At 28.2% G+C, this 23,147-nt stretch overlaps 1 protein-coding gene across 2 annotated transcripts in view; it reads right to left on the bottom strand.

Annotated features, from left to right (window-relative positions):
* Nucleotides 1-175: 175 nt before the first annotated feature.
* snu (ABC-type transporter snustorr) overlaps nt 176-23,147 on the bottom strand; it is a 69,931-nt gene continuing 46,959 nt past the window's right edge. For both annotated transcript variants that reach the window (XM_088192953.1, XM_088192954.1), the window contains exons 2-15: nt 14,403-14,508; nt 12,646-12,764; nt 9,986-10,104; nt 9,725-9,920; nt 7,032-7,233; nt 6,362-6,476; nt 6,112-6,296; nt 5,134-5,208; nt 4,891-5,046; nt 4,579-4,819; nt 3,779-3,903; nt 3,007-3,131; nt 2,694-2,938; nt 176-1,663 (exon numbers count right to left, since the gene is read on the bottom strand). In XM_088192953.1, the coding sequence (XP_088049079.1) occupies nt 1,341-1,663; nt 2,694-2,938; nt 3,007-3,131; nt 3,779-3,903; nt 4,579-4,819; nt 4,891-5,046; nt 5,134-5,208; nt 6,112-6,296; nt 6,362-6,476; nt 7,032-7,233; nt 9,725-9,920; nt 9,986-10,104; nt 12,646-12,764; nt 14,403-14,508 (2,332 nt within the window). In that variant the 3' untranslated portion in view covers nt 176-1,340. The remainder of the gene's footprint in view (nt 1,664-2,693; nt 2,939-3,006; nt 3,132-3,778; nt 3,904-4,578; nt 4,820-4,890; nt 5,047-5,133; nt 5,209-6,111; nt 6,297-6,361; nt 6,477-7,031; nt 7,234-9,724; nt 9,921-9,985; nt 10,105-12,645; nt 12,765-14,402; nt 14,509-23,147) is intronic.

The raw sequence follows: 23,147 nt of genomic DNA, 5'->3' as shown, positions 1-23,147 counted from the left end.
TGAAATAAAAATTTGGAACCTTCTACGAATAAAAAATTTTCTTTTATCAAAAATACTCTTATTAATCACATCCATTATTCAGGACCAAATGTTCAAATGGCTTCTGCTTAAAATGAAAAAGGCAGTTTCGTTTGACCTCTAGTTATAACTTATTTATTTATAAATAAAACACTCATTTGTGACAATCTTTTTTATTAAAATAAAATGCAAAAATACATTTAATGGATTAAATTATCCATATTTTCCGTTCACATACAGTTGTAAATGATTTCATCATATATTTTTTCCAGTGTCAAAAATTGGCTTAGAATGTTAGTATACATATTTTAAGATTATTTATTTGTATAAAAATTACATTTACAATTTTTAATAAACCTACACCTATGTCACAGTAATTTAAACTTGAGCAAAGTTTGTTCTAAAGTATATACATAAACAAACGTAGTATAATCTTTGATATAAAAATGAGCTTCAACATTTACTTGAAACGGTTATTTCATCGAATTGAAAATTATTTACATTTTAAATAATTTTCCGTCTAATATTATATATATTCTACTATATAGATTGATAAAATTTCTGTGTTTAATCAAGTACTATTTTTTTATAATAAATATTTTGTCAAATATTTATTAATTAATTAATTACGCTAATTTTATCACTCAGTTTTATGATATTAAAATAACTAATACAATTTGGATGAAAGATAGTTTATTTACGAATGAAACAAAATTTTCTATTGTGGATAATAAAAAGTTTTATAAAATATGCTTTTGAATTTAATTTTTATTTTTCATATATAGTATGAAGAAATATTCTTAAAAAAAAAGATTTCTAAAATGTCTATGTTTGCTCTTTGTGACGATTACTTTTATTCAATATATTTACACTCAAGCTCATCGTGAGTTATCCTTTAAACCCATGCGTATAGATTGAGCTCGATACTATCCACTCATTGGATTAAATTAATGAAAATTACACTAAAATTCATTTACGACTTCTTGATGAATTTTAGACGATCATTAATACGTCATATAAATTTAAAACCAGTTAAGTTTATCACATATATAAAAAGTAAACATTTCAGACTTTTACACATACAAAATTAAACAAAAACAATTTTTCACAGTACAAACTAATAATAATAATAAAAAAATGATACATATGTATATATATAGCACCATTAATAATAACTTCCTTTTAAAGATTGTTACAATATGGCAACAATTTTTGAAATAATGGTGTTTTACTTTAATTAATAAAAAAATAAATAACTGTTCTGAAACTCAGCGTCTTTTCTAATGATACTCTTAAATGTAAACTTGTAAAATGTAAACACATCAACCTCGTTTTATTTTCAATACCACTAAAGTAATTATTAAGAATAAAGCTATCCAAATTATGGTGGCAAGGAATCCGTTGTACACGTCTGGTTCCGTGATCGCCCAGCCCCTTGTGAGGATAGATCGGAGCGAAGTGGTGGCCATCGTCAACGGAAGACCCAAGGCTATATACCTTAAGGCCAAAGGCATACCTTCGATCGGCCAAATGACGCCGCTGAGCAATAACGTAGGATAGAACGAGCCGAGAGCTAGCTGAATAGCGTTTCGCTCCAATTCGCAAATTGCTGATATGACGAATCCAAAGCACATTCCGCACAAACCTACAATAAATATAGTGTTGGTGATAATCATAATAACAAAAACATGAATAAATAAGGTTGAGTCATTTTGTTTTCATAATGCATGCAATTAAAAATAGTGCAGTTACAATTGTAATATGTGAAATACTGGCTTATTTGGCTGATATTTTTACTTGGATGAATGATACGAGTCTATAGAAAAGGGATAAATATATTAAATGCTTTAAAAAGCTTCTTCTTAGCTGTCAACAAATTCTGGACTTTAAGAGATAGTTGCTGATGTTGAATTGACTTATGGAATTGTGACTTCTTAGGAAATGTTAGAATCTTTTTATGTATGTTTTGCCACTATTGATTTCAGTATTACTTTTTTTTCACTATTAATGATTCTTCTGAAATCACCTATTTATTTCAGAAGAATCATTAATTCATGCTTCTATAATTTGACAAAAACTCAGAAGGTGAAAAGTTTAAGAAAGATTTTATTGCTTTGTGGCCAAATCAAGCTCTTAGAATTAAATTATTTTGATGTTCAGTGTGTATTTTGAAGACTAGTTGGAAAAACACAATGTTTTTTTCACTTTTGCAACGCTATTCAGTTTTAATTTGTTAATCAAGACAAACTCTAGGAATCACCTGAATAGAAAAGAATGAAAAGTTCATGATTATTTGGGATTGACTGCTGTTTAAAAAAATTTATAACTAGAAGTATTTCAATCATGCAGATATTTTTAACTTGTGTAAAGATAAGGTAACCAGATTTTGAAAATATCAAAGAACACTAAAAAGAAGGATCACTGTGGATATTTTTGTTCGAGGAAGACAAAGAAGGACAACATTTTTGATGATGTCTGGTCACCTTAGAAAAGATTATCATTGCCAATATTAACCCGTGGCTCAATTCTCGTGGTTCATGAATCACAAGGTCACAAATCGAAACCAGATTGGTCAAAGCCCGATGGGAGTGTTGCACTATGTTCCAGCCCACGGGCATTACCATACAATTTTATGAATACAATGACTTTTACTCAATCTAAATATAGAATCATACCTTGAAGAATAGTTAACGCGATGACCCAAAATATTTCACCCTGGCACTCAACTCCGAAAACTAAAATCATGAAAATTAACACAAGTGCAGTTTGCCCGCACATCACTACAAACTGAGTGATGACGTGAGATGTTAAGATCTCTCCTGGTGATACTCCGGCGACCCATGAGCGATCCAGTAAACCTTCAGTTCTTTCGATGATCAAAGCCGATGATGTTAGAGCGACGGCAAGGAAGAATACGATTCTGAAATTAATTTTCATATTATAAATTGATATTCTATTAAACATTATAGTTGACTTATTAATCATTACGTTAAAATAACTCCGGGAGCTACGAAGTCAGTGAAAGATGGACTGCTCTTTCCATAAATCGGTTCTTTGAATTCTATAGGGATGTCACCGAGTTTTGGATTTTCTTCGCAGGCTGTGAATAGATCCTGAAAAATAGAAATGTAATTGATTAATACAAAAGTCGATAGTATATAATGTAGCATCTAACGCACAATGATCTGCTTTACTACTAATAGAAATGTGAAATGTTTTACTCAATAACAATAATATTTGTTTAAGAAAATCAGTTCAATCTTTCTACATTAATTTATTTATTGTAAATATTGTGTTGCAGCATGATAGGCTTTAGATTAATGCATTACAATGGAGTAAACACAATCAACAACCATTAAGTAAGTAGTGAGACACCAGACTGAAATTAAACATCCATTTTATCTTTTATAAACTATTATTTTAGGTTATAATTAATAGATGTCACTATGCATAACTTAGCTCAATTTTATTTTAGTTATTCATCACAGAATTCATTCATGAGATTAGGAAAATCTTAGAAAGCCTGTTCTGTGATGATCGATTTGAGTTATTTTTATATAAAAATGATTAATTCCAATCTCTGAGCCATGATAGTAGTTGAGAAATACTATGGTCCATATGTTATTCGAACCTGCGTCTTTCAGGTATTAGTCACCGACTAATACCACTGGTCTATTTCGTTGGTTTGGTACCGTAATCAGTCTTTTAGTTAAAAGGCAGTAAAATAACTTTTTATCATAAAATTTTAAGCAATACTTACTTTGGCGAAATCTCTGTATGAAAACTGCAGATCACGATTCAACATCAGACCAATCTGCTGATTAGACATGTCCAACCAAACTCGTACTTCTGACTGGTCCAGCGTTTCTTCATCTGAGTCTCGTCCTGTAACCATTTATATATTTCATTAGATGAGTCTATAGTGTAATTTAAAATAAAATCCATTTATTTATCTGTCCCTCTAGCAATATCATTATTTTATAAGTCATTCTACTCCGTTATCCAGTTGAATTTTTAAATTCACAGAATGGAGGTACATTATCAGTACAAACTAACCCTCAATGTTGGTAGCTCTATTATGCTCTTGGTGGATTTGGAACAATCAAAACTGTGCAATGAAACTTAAACATATGTGATTGAAGACACAATTCTGATTGTCATAATCGCATTGATTTCTAATAATATGTTTTTCCCATTTGGTAGCTTTAATTAACAATTTGGTTTGCCTTTCTCATTACAATATGACAAGTAATGTTATAGGAATTGACTATTATAAAATAGTTAAAACCTATTAATATTTTTAGAGGTTGTTTCATATCAATATTAAAGAAATTAAAAGTTGATAATCATAATATGGGAATGAAGTAAAGTTTCTAATTTAGTTTTGTTTCATTTAGCAGTGTTGTGAAAATCTCTGAATGGTCCAGTTTTTTCTTCAGTCACCCTTATAAATAATAAATAACAGCTTGATAATTTACTACGACTATCTTGTTCCAACGGAGTTAACTATTTACTAAGTAAAAATCTGTACTTCAAGTAAAAGAACATTATAAATCATACCTAGAGCAATTCTGGCGACCATGGCGTCGGTAAAGTTCTCGGTGAAATACAGAGCCCCCCAAGCGTTGCCTACTTTTACCGCATCCAGTGCGTCCTCGACCGTAGCATAAGGCACTTGTATCATAGTGTTGTTGTTTAGATGCTGAAGGTATCGACACGATAGGTTCTTAAACGTGCAGCCATCGACATACTCGCAGAATCCTCCGTTGCTCCAATCACTCACTTCATGATTAACGACAGCCTGAAGAAAAATAAATGTTACTCTACATTCATAATTCAATGATAGTTATTGAATAACATGATGAAAAATACCAGTTTAAGTCCGGTTGGATCTCTTCCAACGGCCAAACAGAAAAGAATTACTTGCATCACAGGTAGAGCGAATATAAATAGCATGACGCCGACGTTCCTCCACATCTTGAGGAAGTTCTTTTGCAGAAGAGCTCTCATTTTGCCTCTAGTGGTTAACTAAATAAAAATATTTATGTTATTATTTGTATATTTGTTATTTAATTGAATTGAATTAATTATAACTTATTTACATGATAGACTTACGTTTAAACAACACGAACAATCACCGCATTCTTTGCAATCCACTCCTAAATCTGGAGTTGAAATTTTGTTGTGCTTCTGCATGCCGTAAAAATAAATAAATTTACATGCATTAAATCAATATAATACAACACAATGGTGGACGATGAGAAGCGAACATTTTTTTTTGTATGCGAGATGGTGATGGACGTTGATTGTCAAATGACGATGAAAGATTGTGTATTGACACGATTCAAAAGGTATTTGTAGTTTTTGTCACGATAAAACATTGATGATTGTGTAAATTAATAGTTAGAATTTGTATAAGAAGCCCTAAACATGTAATCTATAGAAAAGTGACATAACTCAAAAAAATATTGGTGACTTACAAAGTCAAATATATTACTTCGAAAAATGATATTATAAAACAACTATAGTAAAAAACAACAATTTTATCGTCTATTTAACCCCTAAGCTAACTATTTAAAACTGTCTTTACAATGTACTTAAAATTCCTAGCAAAATTGTGGTTGAAATATTATTCAAATTAGTATCTTACCCCTTGAAAAATTAACCGAGAGTACAAAAAGATAGCGTAGATAAAAGTCCTCTATATTTTTACAGACATAATTCAATTATTGTAAATATTTATGAAGGTAAAATTATATTGTTGTATTTTATACAAAATAATATACAACATGTACTATCAATTTACAAGTAAATTACTTTTTATATTTAAAAAAATAAGATGTACAATTAATATTTTAGTTAAACATCTTCGATTTTTGTATGTGAGGTTATAAAACTTAATTATGAGATAATAAATTATTAATTGTGTTCTCCCAGACCTGTTTTTGGAAATCATGTTGGATGTAAGCTCTTGGCGATCGTTGCAATAATTGTACATCATGTGTTGTGTTGAATTTTAAAGCGTATTTTTTGCAATGGTGTTGAGCAGAAAAGGGTGAAAAATAAAAAAAAACATAATAAACGCAAGCTCACGTCGAAATGGCTTCCTACTCCGTTCGAATTGTCTTGGATGAGAATTTCTTTGCTCTGGTGGAAATTGAGACCTACTACCCCCGAGTCTTCTATCACATAAACATTTTCATCTTTCTTCCCCCAGTTGAGAGAAGCTAGTGATATATTGTTGCTAATATTTAATTCTACAGGTTGATTGGCTTGTCCTGAAAAAAACCAATTATTTAATTAACGAATTCTTAATTCAATTTTATATATACACAATAATTACCTTGCTTTCTGGATAATTTTAAGAATACTTCTTCTAAGGATTGACAACCGTACATAGATAGAAGAACCTGGGGCGATTCTTCAGCCAGCAATCGGCCGCTCCTCATCAAACCAATCTGTCGATTTAATTATAATAATTAAATATGTATAAAAATAGTCAGATACATTTGTTTAATAAAGTTATCTCTGTGTATATGTTACAGTAAATATGTATTACCAGTGAAGTTATATTTTTACTAACTTAGCCAGTTGAACATTTTCACTGCTCAGTATCAGTAAAACTGTATTTGTTCACAAACGGATGATCCGGTATGCGTATTTCCAGATTCACATTATTTCCAGACAAATTACTACAATATTTAAAATAAATAAAACCAAACACAAATCTAACCTAAACGTATTAACATAATGAAGGTTCAAAAACTATAGTTAGTTTTAAAATTTTTATTAGGTCGAGTTGAGTTTGGTTAACAGGAATAGCAAATGGACGTTTCGCAACTGATATTTTAGAGCATATAACTTGACTACCGCTTATTAGTTAAATATATTTTTGCTAGTAGAAATATATATCCACTGTTAAAAGTGTATTCGGAGTTGATTTTACTGGAGCGCCAGTGAAAATATAATTTCACTGGTAATACACATTTATTGTAATATTTAAATGTACTTACAGTGTGCGCTTGTCTAGCTTCTTCTATGTAATGGGTAGTGATGATGACCGTTTTGTTGCCATCTCTGGTAATCTGAACTAAATGATTCCAGATGGACTGACGGAGAAGGGGATCCACTCCGACGGTGGGCTCATCTAAAATCAGCAGCTCAGGATCGTGCATCAGAGCCACGGCGAAGGAAACGCGTCTCTGTTGGCCACCGCTGAATTTGAAATAAAATAGAACGAATTTTAAAATGATTTGCAATTGAACTGTAAATCGTCACATGTTTATTCTGGAGATCTGAAGCTGATAAAATTTCGAAATGCTCTTTTAGCAATAGCTTGGTTGTTAAAGTTGTATTGATCAGTATTGAGGTTAAGACAATATTTCATAGTTCAACTCATATTTTGAAGGGTCGGTCGTAGACTGTGTGGTTGGGCATTGTCGTGCTAGAGAATTGCACCTTTTCGATTTGCCTATACAGGGACCAGATGTCACAGTTGTTGATGCCTTTTTCCGATTACTTAGCAATACATCTAAGCTGTAATGGTTTCATCAGGATTTAAAAAATATTGAGGAATGTACAGTCTCTAAAATTTTATTTCGCTGTATTTTTGGTTTTGCGAAATGCTTTGAGGTTTTATTTGTATCCAACCGTTGTGCAGACTGATTTTTGTTGTCATAAAGGATCTACGGTAATACGATTGTGAAATCAATCGTTTCTTTTGCATGAAACAAGCGTAGAGCGAACTTCAAAGCGGTCATTTTTTTATTTTAATTCAGTTCATGCGGCACCCATTTGTCAAGCTTTTTTTAATTTCCGGCTGTTTTAAGTGATCCGTAACTGCTGGATTACTAATGCCTAACTTTTATGCAAGCTCTCGAGTTGTTGTACGTGGTACTGATTTGTCGTAATTAACTGAAGAAGAACGTCCGTGATTTTCAAAACTCTCGTCCCAAGCACGATTTTTTAGAACCACATTTGCACTGTACGTTTCTTAATCACACTTACACCAAAATTATTGCTTAGCTTACAGAAAGTTTCTGATACTTTACAACCCACTTTGAAAAACATATTTAATTCATTAGCCTACTACGATGAAATTATATTTTCATTAAAAAAATAATCCGTCTTCTGTTAATATCGGCCTTAGGGCCGCAATTGTGGCAAGTCCTCTAAACCTGAGGTATCTCATATATGTTTAATAAATTCAAGTTAGTGATAATCTATTAAAATGTATCGGAAAGTCAGAATCATTCATAGGCAACAAAACACATTGCGATGTGGTAAGCGCGCGGAAATGAAAAGCTCGCGCAGCAACAACATGCCATTTCTTTCCCTCACTTTCCCTCTCGTTCTCCTCGCCGTGATCTGCTCGCCATTAATTACATCATCGACGACACAACAGGCTGCTCACTTTCATCTTCCGTTATGCCGTGTTCGACATTTGCACAACCCAAATACCAATCCGTCAAGGTTAACACATATTTACATGTTTGCATAAACCGTTTCTCCCGGTGTGTTTTCTTGATTTTCGCTATTTGAAGAAAGCGCACGAATGATATTTTGAAGAATTTAGCAAATCGGTTATATCACTGGTGCTCATTTGCGAATTCACCGTTGCAATCTTTGCGACACACGCGTTTTGCGCGAAAAATATAATAATCAACGTAGAGATTTTTGCTTGCGAAATGAGTCGTTATGCAATTTCCCGTACTTAATTCGTGATATGACGTTACGTTCCCAAAGTATTATTTGCACAAAGAAGTCTGAAGACATCAAAAGTTTTTAAATATGGAAATAACTGGATCATATTATCAAAATCACACCAGTAAAAAGTTCGCGAATAAGAACATTTAAAAACATTTCTTAGTGCTTTTATTTTAATAGTTGAACCTTTTTTAATGGCTATGTTTAATTTTGCTTTAAATATGATTTTATGTATTATATATAGCTGGTATTTAGTTGTAATGTCATATGATCTAATTTAGGGTTTCTTGACATTTTTGACAATCTCACCCCTACTGATATATAATCCCACTTTATAACGCTATCTGGCCTATGCAAAACTAAGACTTAAAACGTACTTAATATCAATCAACCGAAATAGTATTTTCATTATATAAGACATTTAAGAAAACATAATTTTTTTAAAAGAAATTAAAAATATAAAAAATATGCTTTTTCTCTTTTCAGCTCTTCTCTAATATATACCGAATAAATCAATACGAAACAAGCACATCATCAAACGTCAAATTCTTTTTATACACATATCTTATAACATTTTTTCCCTATACGATTTGCATCCAAGCCATTACGTATGATGGTTAATTATCACTATTCGTGTCAATAATCTACTTCCTATACGAATTTCATAATAATTCACGCGAACGCAACGAGATTGGCTCTCGGCCGACACAAGTGGAACGAGCTTTTATATAACGATTCTAAATTTATTCTTTGCCAAAACAACGACGTCATAATAATGTGTGTACACGCGTATATATTATACGCATTCGATAGCCTACATATCAGGTTAAATTTAACTAATTATATAAACGAACGTAACCGTATAAAAATAAGCTTTGATTATATAATAATTTGAACAGTTTTCAGGACTAGATAGATCAAAGCGTGTTATAGTAATTATTACAATAACTTGGAAAACTCGTTCTTGTATTGATTTACATATTAATTTAAAAAGGCTCACCTCAAATTTTTAACTAATCTATTTTGACTTGGCAGATCTAAGAAGTTCAAGAGGAACTGAAGGCGGTCACAAATCTCAGTCGTCTCCATGCCAAAGATCCATCCGAAGTACATCATAGTTTCTTTTATGGTGAACTCGCCATAAAGAGCTATCTCTTGCGGCATATAACCTACCCTCTTGCCAGGAACGCCCGATCCTGAAACATATTTTTATTATAAACACGCTGCTGACTATTTACCAAGTATTAAAATAATATCTTACCTTTAGTTCCTGGTTTTCCACCCAAAACCCATATCTCTCCAGAGTCCAACCTCCGCCTTCCTACTATACATGAAAGAAGAGTCGTTTTTCCGCAACCCGAAGCTCCTAATAGTCCGTATCTGAGATGAATAAAAACTTTTATTAATTAATTCTAAGCGCGTCACGTACACTAAAAAATAACTATTAAAATAGTGATAGTCGAATATTATTTCACTATCAATGTCGTTTTGTATGATAACCTTATTAAATATTCACGGGGCAAGGTTTAGCTATGACGCTCGAATCTGAGAGATATCGACGCGTGGTATGATTTTTTCTCAAACCCATCTTTTTATTTTATTTTTTATTACAAATTTGACCACCGTGACTTGACAGGTTTCTTCAATACATCACGATGGTCATTATAAAAACAATAATTATACAATTAAACATTTAAAAATAAATAGATGAGCACCATTCTATATAAGTTTTTCCAGCTCTTCATAGCTATCGCCGAAGCCATTATTGTTTGGCAAGCTCATATGATTTTTGAAATTCGGTATAAACTACATTGACATTTAGAAACAAAGAATTTTATCACCGCTTTCGAAAGACACAAAAGGTTAGGGACCGTGGAATGACGCGAACGAAACCCGTGTTGTTGCCGACAGTGATTGTGGATATATCTGTGAAGCATTGTACCAAACAACTCAGCAGGTGCTGAGAAAATAGCGATCGTTCTGAAGTTTTTGATACACGATTTATCACGCTTTTTTTTGATCAGGATGACTATCATAGATCTCCCAAAAATCAGGAAGCGATGAAGTTTTAAGCGACAATTAGAAAATTAATCGAAGGGGAGCAAGGAGATTATCTTGATAATCCTTCGATATATAGTCAGGAATGAAGTCCGGTTCTGTGGAACTTGAGCTTCTTAAAACTACTTGTCTAAAATTCGTTTTTAGCTAAAACGGACGACCAGCTAGATCGTGAGGTTAGAATGTCTTTATTGCAATCTGGTGCTTAATATGATTTGTTATATACGAAATAAAAATACTCCGTGAAAGTATCAGCGATATCTGTATATCCATCGAAAGTTTTTCCATTGCGATGCCTCACTGTCAGCGCAGAATATAATTTTGATTGATCTATGCCTTAATGGTTTTAATACTTATATGAAAAAATCATGTATACATTTTATTATATACACATATTTAAAATATATTCTGACACTAAATATTATATAAATATGTATATTTAATTACATAAAATTATTTAAGTGCACTTTTTAATTGAGAGAGCTATATTTATTGTAAAGTAAAATATTAAATTGATATATACTACTTCAAAGATCCTTAAAATATTTATAAACAATTAAATAAAATTAAATATTGCAGCATAGCAGGATTTAAAATATTTAAAGAAGTATACATTAATAAAAAACTGAGAGATTAGAGAATTTTATATTTTTAATAAAAAATATTTAATATTAGAAATAGATTTTATAAAAATTAAATGAAAGCACTAAATGCTCGTGTTTTTATTTTATATGTACACTTAGGAACAGATTTTAAGATTTTTTTTAATAGTAATGATAAAAAAATAAATAAATCACTAATTTTAATTAGTAATCAAATAAATGTGAAAATAATTTTAGACTTTTTTATAAATAAAATTAAATACATAAACATTGTATTGATAATTTAAATTCATATTTTTTAATATAATGCTAAACCACGAAATATATATTTTGATGTAAAACTATACATAGCTTAAGAATAAACTAGCTTAATTGTAATTATTCTTTTTTTACCAAAAGTTAGTAAATTCCACAAAATAATATCTAATATTGTGATTAATTGCTTGTTTTTGAATGTTTAATATTTGTCTGAAATATATATAACTTTTTTTAAAGAAAAAAAAAGAAAAATAATATAAAAACGATTTAAGTGATTTTTTATATTTTATCTTCTTTGTATTTATAAATATATGGTAGAGAAATTATAATAAACGTGATATATTTTTATATGATTAGAGCTAATGAGAACTTATATGTTTGTCAATAAACAATATATTAATAATTTGTATTATATTTACAATATAATTAATTAGGAATTTTATTTGTCTAATGGTTTAAAAATAATATTGCTTATTATAAATAGAAATATAATTATTATAATTGATTAAAAAAATTCCCTCATTGCTTCAATATTTCATCATTATAATTCACAGTAAATTATTAGCTATACTGATTTAATAGAACAGTTAATCATTTTATACGCACAATTATCAATCTGAGTAATCTTGTCCGTGCATCTATAATTAATTAATTACATTATAATTTATTCATGCGATTTTACATATAGTTTTGTAATGCATCGCAAATAGCTATATTTTCAGAAGCGTTTATCTCACTATATAGGACATGTTACATACATAGAAATTAATAAAATTCTCAGACCTTGTTTTCATTAAATCACCATACGTTAGTTAGTGTCACCTACTAAGATCACTGGACAATTATATTTGTTTGTCAGGGAAAACTCGACGTTCAAGCCTTGACTTGCAAGTCGTCAATAATTAAAAGTGTTAGCATACAATAAACGCGAGGTGATTAGATAACCTTTGGGTATTTGCTACTCAAGTTATGGATTATATAAAAAATATACATATATACTCACATGGTGCCTTTTGCAACCGTCATATTTAAGTTGCTAAGTACAGGGTTGGCGTTCTTTTTGGAACCATATGACTTGAAGGCATGTCGAACACATACGGCTTGCTGTCTTTTACTCCATACCTGTAAAAATATATTATAATTAAGGTTTATTTGCATTTCAATAAAAAATAAATATATAACATACTATGCCCATTAATATATACATATAATATATTAGGCATATCTAAAATCAATTAAGTTACATACATTCAACTTTAAAATAAAATGCAAAAAAAAACATTGTACATTTTTGTCGTTATATATTAATATTTTAATTAAAAATCATTTGAGCTTTGGATGTGGATGCATTTGAAGCTATTTTACTAAAGATGTATTATTTTTACAGAAGTAAAATAAACGGTTAAAACCATTAAAATAATATAACTTATTTTGTGAATATTTTGCATTTGAAGTATCATTCAACTAATTGAAATGATTTTTATTTTATTTTAAAAGATCAATTTTATAAATATTCTTTAAATTTGTACATAAGTAAAGAAAACTAATGTGTTTGATATAGTACATAATTTAATTTAATTAAGACGTCATATAATTTAATTAAAATAAATTGGTAATTATTTTTAGTCATACAATAATAAGATAAAGCTACTATAACATGGCTTGATGTATTTAAGAGTAGAAGAGAGACTATTTTAAATGATTTAAGTCATAAAATATGACATTTTAAATGTTTTATTACGTTTGGTCGATGTCCAGAAAAATCTTACTTAATATAAAACAATGATTATTTTTAATTATTTTATATTTAACGACCTTATAATTATATTTATGATGATGTATATTATTATACATATTTTATATTTTTTATAAATATAATTTTCCTAACTAAGCCAGTTAAAATGTATTAAGCAATTGTTTCACTATTCAGAATCAGTAATACTGTATCTATTAACTGGTATACGTATTTTTACATGATAAGAGATTTACAGAATTATGAAGTCATATCGTTCGACAAAACACTAAAACAAAAACCAAACCTAACTTAAACGAATTGACCCAATAAAGTTGAGTTTTGTTTTCTACTGCAAATTGACGTTTCGCAACTGTCTGAGTTTCATACAAATTTTAGAGCAGCATTTAACTTCACTAGTCTAACATTAATTATATTTATTGCTAGTAGAAATGCACATCTACTGGTGAAAATGTGTTTGGATATGATTTCACTTAAACGCTAACGAAAAAATATATTCACTGGTAATGTAATAATTAAGTTGATTTATTAAATTGAAGAATAAAGTTTGGGTGAAAAAACGAGAAATGTTGATTTTATGAATAACTATAAAATTGAGTATAATATATAACATTACTTTAAAATTATTACCTAATGAATATATCATATATTGATTTTGTGACATTATGTAAAATAATTACTTTTTTATGGCAAGAAACTGTTCAGTAGGTTTTAAATATTGTATTATTAAATAGTCAGTAAAACTACCAATATTGCTATTAACTACATTTGATTTAAAAAAAATAATATATGCAAAACGGACCCTTAAATTTAATAACTGATTAAAACCAAAGTTACCAATTCGATAAAAATATATAGTATTTGACTTTGAAATTAAAAATAATTTAACCGAAATTAGATATAATTTAATCGGTGCTCTTCAAATTTTAAAGTCATAAATAATTTAGATGTAGTAAATTAATTTAGATACAAAATAACAAACTATAATTATTATGTTTTTAACTTACAGTGCTATGTTGTGTTTGAAGCTTATTGGCATGATTCAATTTGGAGTCCATTTTTTCCTTATAATCATCTCCTCCAGCTCCTCCACCATTCATGTTATTGCTTTCCCTGAAAAATAAAAATAAATAAATATTAAAATACATTCAGATAAATATTATCTATAATACAGATTTTTTACTATTTTTTAATAACTAATGAGGTTAAGAATTTTAACATATGTTTTTATTTTGTTATAAAACAACTTTGAGCTCGAAAATATTTTAAATACCTAAGGAAATTCTACAATGTTTTATTGTATTTTTAATAAAAAAAATAGATTTTTCTAAATATTTTTTTTTATGAATTACTGTTAATTTAAATGAATAATAAAACACTCTTAAGTATAAACATACGCATATTTTTTAATTAGGAATAAATATTTTTGCGTTAGTTCAACTTTATTTTACTGTATTGTAACGCCCTTAAAAAATATAAAAAAGAGAATTCTCTGATAGGTAATATTCTACCAACCCTTTAATGAAACTATTATACATAATTCCATTTTTATAATAGGCTAGAAATTAAAATTGTGAAACGGTTGCGTGTCGGCTTAAATGAGCCGTATTAGAGATGCAACAATTGCATCGTTGGTAGCCGTTGAGAAATCTACGTCGCGTTGCACACATTTAATAATACAGTGTTTATTCACACAAACAATTATTTAATGTAGTCCTTTACTTAATGATTCTTTGTCACATCTTTTCCAATGGAACGCTTAGTTAACGCTAACCGTTTGCGTAAACTTTCATTTAGCGCGGAAGGCAAGTAAGCCCAATGCATTACGTAAACGGTACAATCACATGTAAAGTGAATTTTGGCGAAATTGGCCACCTCTTGAAGAAAATCGTGGTCGTGGTTAACTCGGCCAAGGTTATTGGGTAATTTCGAAAGTTTGCCAGCTGGTTAAGGACGGCAGACGGTGGTAAAACCCATCGCAATGACACGATCATGATAAAGAATAAGATAATTTTCTTCGACGGTTAAAATTAACCGTGAGAGAAACGTGTGTTTTACACTCAAATATCAGTAAAAAGTACACAGCTCAATACGCGTATTACTTTTTTTTATATGGTTGTTTCTACAGAGTTGCAAAGACGTCCATAGCATAATATATTCTATAACTAGTAACACATTTAAATATTCAAATAAAAGTACATAAAAGTAGAATAAATAAATTGAGAGCTTTCTATATTTATCTACTATAGAAGATATAGTTTATTCATAATATATAATAATACTCACATAAAAAAATGATGTAATTTTAAAATAACCCTTAAGATACAAGATTTGATGTGATTAAAATTATATCGAATTATATACGAATAATATTTGATTTAGTTTTTTTATGATGATAAGTTTGTATATATGTATGTATGTAAATTACATATATGTATATAAAATATTTTTGCCATTAAATAAATTTATCGTACATTAAAATAATAACTAAAATATACAATATTTATGTAGTGAATGATAATTTAAAATATTTTTATATTATTAAAATAATATATCCAATTTAAAGTATTTTATAAATATAATGCAAAGAAAATAATATGGATTATTTACGATATGCAACGAATTAATTAGTATGACGACCTTCAATTTATATATTTAAATTATAACAAATTATGTAGCATCATGTTGGCCTTACATTTTTTAGGAAGTCTGTTATTTTTATTATATACTTGTGTAAAATTTGAGTACAGTCACGTATATGCTATTTTTATATATTTATTATAAGCATAAATATTAGTTATAATAGTTATTTTATATATTGGCAACTCTACTTTAAATTAATATTTTATTAACTAAATTTAATTAATAGTTTTTTTTTATATAGATATTAAGTTGGAGGATGATACAAGTAGTTTTAGAGAAGAAAAGTAAAACACTTGAAAAATTTATGAATAGATGTAATAAATAAAGAAAATATTTACTTGCTATTTTCATAGCATATTTATTTATTGTAAACCTTTCGTTACAATTCGACGATGCTAACTAAATGCGTGTACTTTATTGATTATAAACTTTTATTTCATCCGTGAAATAAAAAAATATAGTAAAACTAATCTGTGATGATCGATCGGAACTATATTTATATAATAATCATATGATAAAAATTTATATTAGGTTTGTACCCAGATTTTTCAGGTATTGGTCAGCAACTTATACGACATATTATAGTAAGGAACAGATTATTCACACTCAAAAATAAAATCGTCATTTTACATTGATAGCCATCGAAATATTTAATGCACAGTACTTGTTAATGGTAAATATTTATTTTCTCATACATTTTTGAATTGCGACTTTAAACCTCATGTGCAGATAATATGTTTTTCACATTAAATTAAAGGAGGTTATTTTGAGCATCTTGACGTTGACAAAGCGATTTAAGATAATCTCTTAAGCCATAAAAACTTAAAAAATAACGACAAAAAAAGCTGTACACTAGCAAAGACGACAACCTCGAGAGCAAAACAAATTTATAATTTAACTGTTTGTTTGGCCAATGTCGCAACATATAATAAGAGTTAAATATTTTTTTTAAACGTTCAAAAACCGTTTCTTTTACACCCGACGCAGTTTTATCTCTAAGTGCTTACACAATAGCAATAGCCGTTAAATGTCACTGACTAAATGTCAATCGATTTCTCCAGAAATTACAATAGAATTACTAGTAAAAGTTTTCCTTTGAAAGTCACGACAGAAATATTCAGCAATTAGTTGACATTGCATCTGAACCAATGTCAATCGATGCCCCTTCATTGTCTTTCGTTTAAGGATGTCAGAAGGACACGGTCGCTAATCTAATGTATAAAATAATAAATAATAATCGCACTTTGTTAGTTGTACGTGCTGCTTCTAAGGTAGTGTGCTTAAGTTTTGTCATAAAAATAAGTTTATTTCAGTATGTTATACAACATTCGAATGACCTTCGAAATCAATGTTGTATCAATTTCAGACGTCGCAATGGGCGAAGAAGAGAAAGCGAACTTTTCATTATGCCATTATTATGCGAGAAATGTGCGTGTGAGTTTGTGCGTTTATGACGTAAATCGATTTAATATATTAATGTGTATAAATATAAATATTTAATAATTTATTTTTTGCTGTAATAAAAAATTAGAACGCAATCACTCGATTGATACTTTGAGCGGTACTGACGCAAGCACGTCTAAACGTAAATATCAAACGTTCAAAATTGAATATATTAAATTATACGTGCTTTAAGATCGTTTTTATTCTGTACAGGAAACTGCTATTAATTTACATTAAATTAGGATTGATTAGAAAAAATATGTATAAATTATAATATACAGACAAACATATGTTTGTATGTATCATTTGAAAGAATGAATGTCAGTTATGTTAAAATATGTCTCATTGACATACAGCGTATCATAGCTAATTCCTTGATGAGAAAAATATCATTTGCAATAATAGCGTTATTATAATATATATAAACATATTGCTGTTTTAATTTTATTTTTAATGACAATAAAATGTATGTTTAATTTTACTATTTCCTTAAGAATTCTATACTACTTTTTTTAATATCAAATTATAATTTCTTAACAAATAACAATTTGGTAGAAAAATCATAATAAATTTCAAGGACTTAAACGCCAACGCAATTTTCATCAAGTTTTTGATTGCAATTCTGAAAACATTTCATAAAAAATGGCATTAATTACATTACACAGAATATATAGCTGACTTATAAATATTGAAAAATTTTTTTTTTTTTTTTTTCAACAAAAAAAATTTCAACATAAAGCCAAAGCAATATTATTACTATTATCATTAAAATACAGATTAAAATCTAAGATTGTTAGATAATATATATATGCATTTTATCTAATTACATTTCTAAATTTAGGTGTATGTACTATTAAGTTTCCATTGTTATTAATTAGCATACAAATAAACTAGCTGTGTCGTCTAGTTTCGCCCGAAGGTAATTTATTACATAAAGTCTAACAATCGTTAAAATAAATTAGATGTGTATCGAATTGTACATTTTATATACAACTAAATTGCATATAAATAATACTATAACATATTCATTACTTAATTGTTAAGAGGCAAGCATAATTATATTTCGACATTTGTTAATTGATTTGTAATTTTATAATTTATAAGAAAAAAATATTATAAAGATAAAACTAATAGATATAAAATACAGCTGGATAATTTTTTTATTTAAAGGTATTTAAACAATTTGTAAAAAAATAAATATATTTTTTATTAAAGAATGTGATATAAATAAAATTGTATGCATAAAACATTATTAATCTTATGATAAAGTAGTATTTTAATCGAAATCTACATGAAGATTTATAGTTAAATGTCAAAACACATTTATGGCAAAAACATGTACTCTTTTTATAAAACGAGCATCTGGTTTCTAATCATTTATATGTTTATTACTTTGTTATTAGCTACAATATAATAAAAAAATAAGTATATAAAATAAAAATAAAAAAAAACAATGGATCAAGTAGATCTGAAACCAATGATATGTGTTCTTCAGGCTCTAAAGCATAGAGCTTTGGCATTTCATGTTTAACATTCTTTAGCCATAGATTATATATTTGAGATGCAAAGAAAAGTTTATTTAACATTGCTGGTTTTATGTTTTATTGAAAAATCATTAAAAAAGATATTTATTTTAATAGTATTAAATAGACTACATAGAAAATTAATATTAAATATGTTTGGAATGAAACGGCAATATGACTTACACATTAATATATTTATTATATAAAAAAATCATCATAAATAATTCCAAAAAGCTGATTCAAACATAAAGCTATCCACACATGTTCTACATATTTACAAGTCAAATCTTAGCGGAAAAGCAACCGGATGATAATATTGTATTCTGTTTCGACACCGAGTCGCTACACAGCGCCATTAATAAATAATAGATAGGTGGTTCAAATAGCTACCTGTTTGTAGAATTTCAATATTAGCCACATTCCTTTTCGGCAGTGGCAACCGTTGCAAAACCGCAATAGGTAATAAAACCGGTTAGTGCATATTAAATTCGATTACGTCTCTAATATCGGTCGTGTGTATAGCCGTTATCAAAGAACGAACTAAACATTGGCACAGATGAACTAATAAATAATATATTTAGAACTGTTGGTGATTAAGCGTCAACATATATATTTATAAATAACACGTTTGATACAATCTTACCGTAATTTATTTTCTACACTTATTATTAATATCAAACATTTAAAGATGAGTGACGTGATAATTTATGGCAAACGATTTTTACTCAAGGTGGTCAGGAAAAGTGGAAAACTTGATTCGAGTCACTGAACCTACATATAATACAAAGTGGACTGAAGGTTATAGAGGATATGTAATTGTAGTGAATAAATTGGTTTATTTTAAATATACGTATATAAAATTTACATGTAAAATAGTTTTATTAACAAATTAAGATTGTATTGACTGAATATATTTTATGTATTAATTAACTTGCAGATAAAATATTCTGAATAAAATTATTTCTAAGATGAACATAGAAATAATAAATTGTGTTGATATATAAATATTGTAAATAATAATAAAATTAAATTCTGTTTTATCTTACAAAATAATTTTGAGCAATGAAGCAAAAAATATATAGTTGGTAATTCAACTTTCACCGTTTCATTTGTAGACTAGGATACACTTTTTATACTTTATATAAATCTATAATACATATATGAAGCATAAATAGTATTTATATTTTTATCCACTAATCGAGATTTTTCTTCACAATTATAAAAAAATTATATGGCTAAGAACCATGATAATTATTTATTCAGTTCCTATTAATGAAGTATTAAAATATTGTTTTAAATATATAACATATGCTAGTGTTCTTACAATAAAGCTCGAATTATTTATTTATTGTAAATCTTCCGTTGTAACATGATATGCATTTGCTAAATGCGTATAGCGAGGTAAACACAATCAACAACTATTTAATTAGTAGTGAAACATCAGACTGAAATCAGTGACATATATTTTTTTTTATTATAAACTATTAATACAGATTAAAATCAATATATGTAACTATTCTCGACCGATCATGATTTTATTTTAATTATTTATACGTTACATTAGAAAAATTTAAGAAAACCTTATTTAAAGTAATCGATTAAAATTATAATTATAATTATATAATAATCACTAATTCTAAACACTCAGATACGACACAAATTAAACACTTTATTTTTAATATGTTTACAAAAAGATCTCAAGAATGATGTTTGTGCGAAAATATTTTTTTTTTTATAATACATACATAATACTCTAGCTATAAAATATCTCTTTATGTTTATTGATAAACATAAAATAAATGTCATTTTCGTATATTAAAATTAAAGGTATATTATTGTTAAAAATATATAAAAGTATACATGCATGGTTTTTTACTACTTATCATAATTTAATAAATTATCAATATTTAAATTCTGTACTGTATCTAGTTAAGTTGCTTTAAAACTTAAGCAAACTATATTAAAGTCCCAGATATACATAGTAGCTTACATTATTTATAAACTTTAGTTCAAAGTTAATAATTAATCTATTATTATATGTAGACATATATTGCTATATTTTTTAATCAAATCAAAATTTATATTATAATATATACAAAAAAATTTAAAGCTTAAAAAACATATTATAAAATGACAAACATAAAAGAACTATTTAAACAGACTTGAACTTTACTTACAAATTTTACCTAAAATGGCTGAATGCACAAAATTTTATAATATTCTTACTGCAGAATATCGAATATTTGCATTTACTTGAACTCTACTTATTATTTATTATATTTGTGTACAAATATCGGACATAATACTGACCTTGATGCATTATATTAATAATAGACAAAAATATAGAAAAACCATTGAAGAGAAACACAAGGACACTAGGAAGACGAGAAGAGCCATCAGATTTTCAATTGAAATTTTAAGACAAAAACTGATTTGAAAGACTACCTTGTGATGTTCTTGAAAAATAAAAGGTCGACAACCTCTGTATGATTTTTTAGAGATTTGTCAACCAAATAAAAAACTGGGATAAGATAAGTTGACTTTTTATGAAAATAAATCTCTCTTGACGCTTATTGATGATTAGCATTTTTTTAACTATGAATATATTATTTTACAGCTATATTTATATTTTTAAAATAAATTAAATACATGTTTTAAAAAATGTTTAATTTATATGACACGTGCGTCACCCGGACGTGCGACAATTTTGCTCAACGGCTCTTACGTCTATTTGAAATCGAATTAGAAAACGCATCACGAATAAGGCCAAGGCTGTGTAGCATTCAGTTCAGAAACAAAATGTCATAAAATAATAAAAATGAAAATAAAAAGTAATTTAATTTAGAAACGGAGTTATACATATACATATTAACAATAGTATATCATTACCTTAAGAGTCACACCGGAAGAATTTATTATTATGACTTATGACAAACGACAACGGTGACATGTCATAAGACAATGCATGCCAAGCAATAATAATCAACACATTAAACGCAATAGTAATACATAATGACAGCTTGTTTCACTCTGATTTTTTCACGTAAAATTAAGTTAATAAACCTATATTCTAATGCATTATTCATCAGTATAAAACTCTACTATTATCGACTTAAAGTGATATTTATTGCTGGGCCCTATGACCTTTTACATGTCTTGAAGCGGTCATCCCCTAATATATTTTTTTCTGTAGCTTCCATTTTGTTAATATTGAAAAGAAGCTGAATGTTTTCTTTTTACGTGTCCTGTTCATGTGATTTATAAAATCTAGTAATTTATTTATGCTTGGTCAGCTCCTTTATGTAGTTCGTGATTCATACTGATTCTGTAAGATAATATATTAATGCTAAAACCGTATTAAATACGCCCATCATAATATTTTTAAAGCATGTTGTGCAGCACTGTTAATAATACTTTGCAAGCTGTATCAAGTAGAGTTATAGATATACATAGTTTGTAGTTTTCATATTTTATTTTGTTTTAGTACTATATTGGTATGTATGATTCTAATCCTATATTTTTCCTGATGTATTATTATTCTTAAGGCTTCTGAATAAAGTATGTACTTCATTTAATATTGGTAGTTGTATTTGTTCTTCAGCGGTTTGTTTTTTTTTCTCTTGATATTTGCAATAAAAATTTCAACGATCAAGTATTTCCAATATAATTTATATATACCATAAGCTATTGCTCTTTCCAGTATTTTCTATGCTTGGATTAGAATTTACTGTTCGCGTCATAGTATTATAAGTTTGTTTACATGGTATACACATCCAACATGTGGCAACAAATAATTGCTTTAATCTGAACGTAGTTTGCGCAAACTTCATCAGTGGCTATCGAGAACGGATCAAGGACGCGTTTTCAGTCTCCATTTGTGATAGGAAGTTAGCCAAGAGTGTGATGGCCGTCGATTTCGGACAAAGGATAATTCCGATTGTCGTTTCAAAACAACACTGTTGCATTCGTGTGTTGCTATGAGTACAGTGGACACACACGTGTACAACACTTTAAAAATGTCTGATGCAAGTGATACATTGCGTAATATCGAGTGGTCAGTGTAACGCAACGCAACGAAGCAACTATTTTTTTATTTATTGTGTATATAAGCTGATGAAAATGTCGAAATCATATCTGACTTTA

This window comes from Plectrocnemia conspersa, unplaced genomic scaffold (genome assembly GCF_051122295.1).
Source record: "Plectrocnemia conspersa isolate PC_06_02 unplaced genomic scaffold, ASM5112229v1 ptg000009l, whole genome shotgun sequence".
Lineage (NCBI taxonomy): Eukaryota > Metazoa > Arthropoda > Insecta > Trichoptera > Polycentropodidae > Plectrocnemia > Plectrocnemia conspersa.
This window is presented reverse-complemented; position numbering and strand designations above follow the sequence as displayed.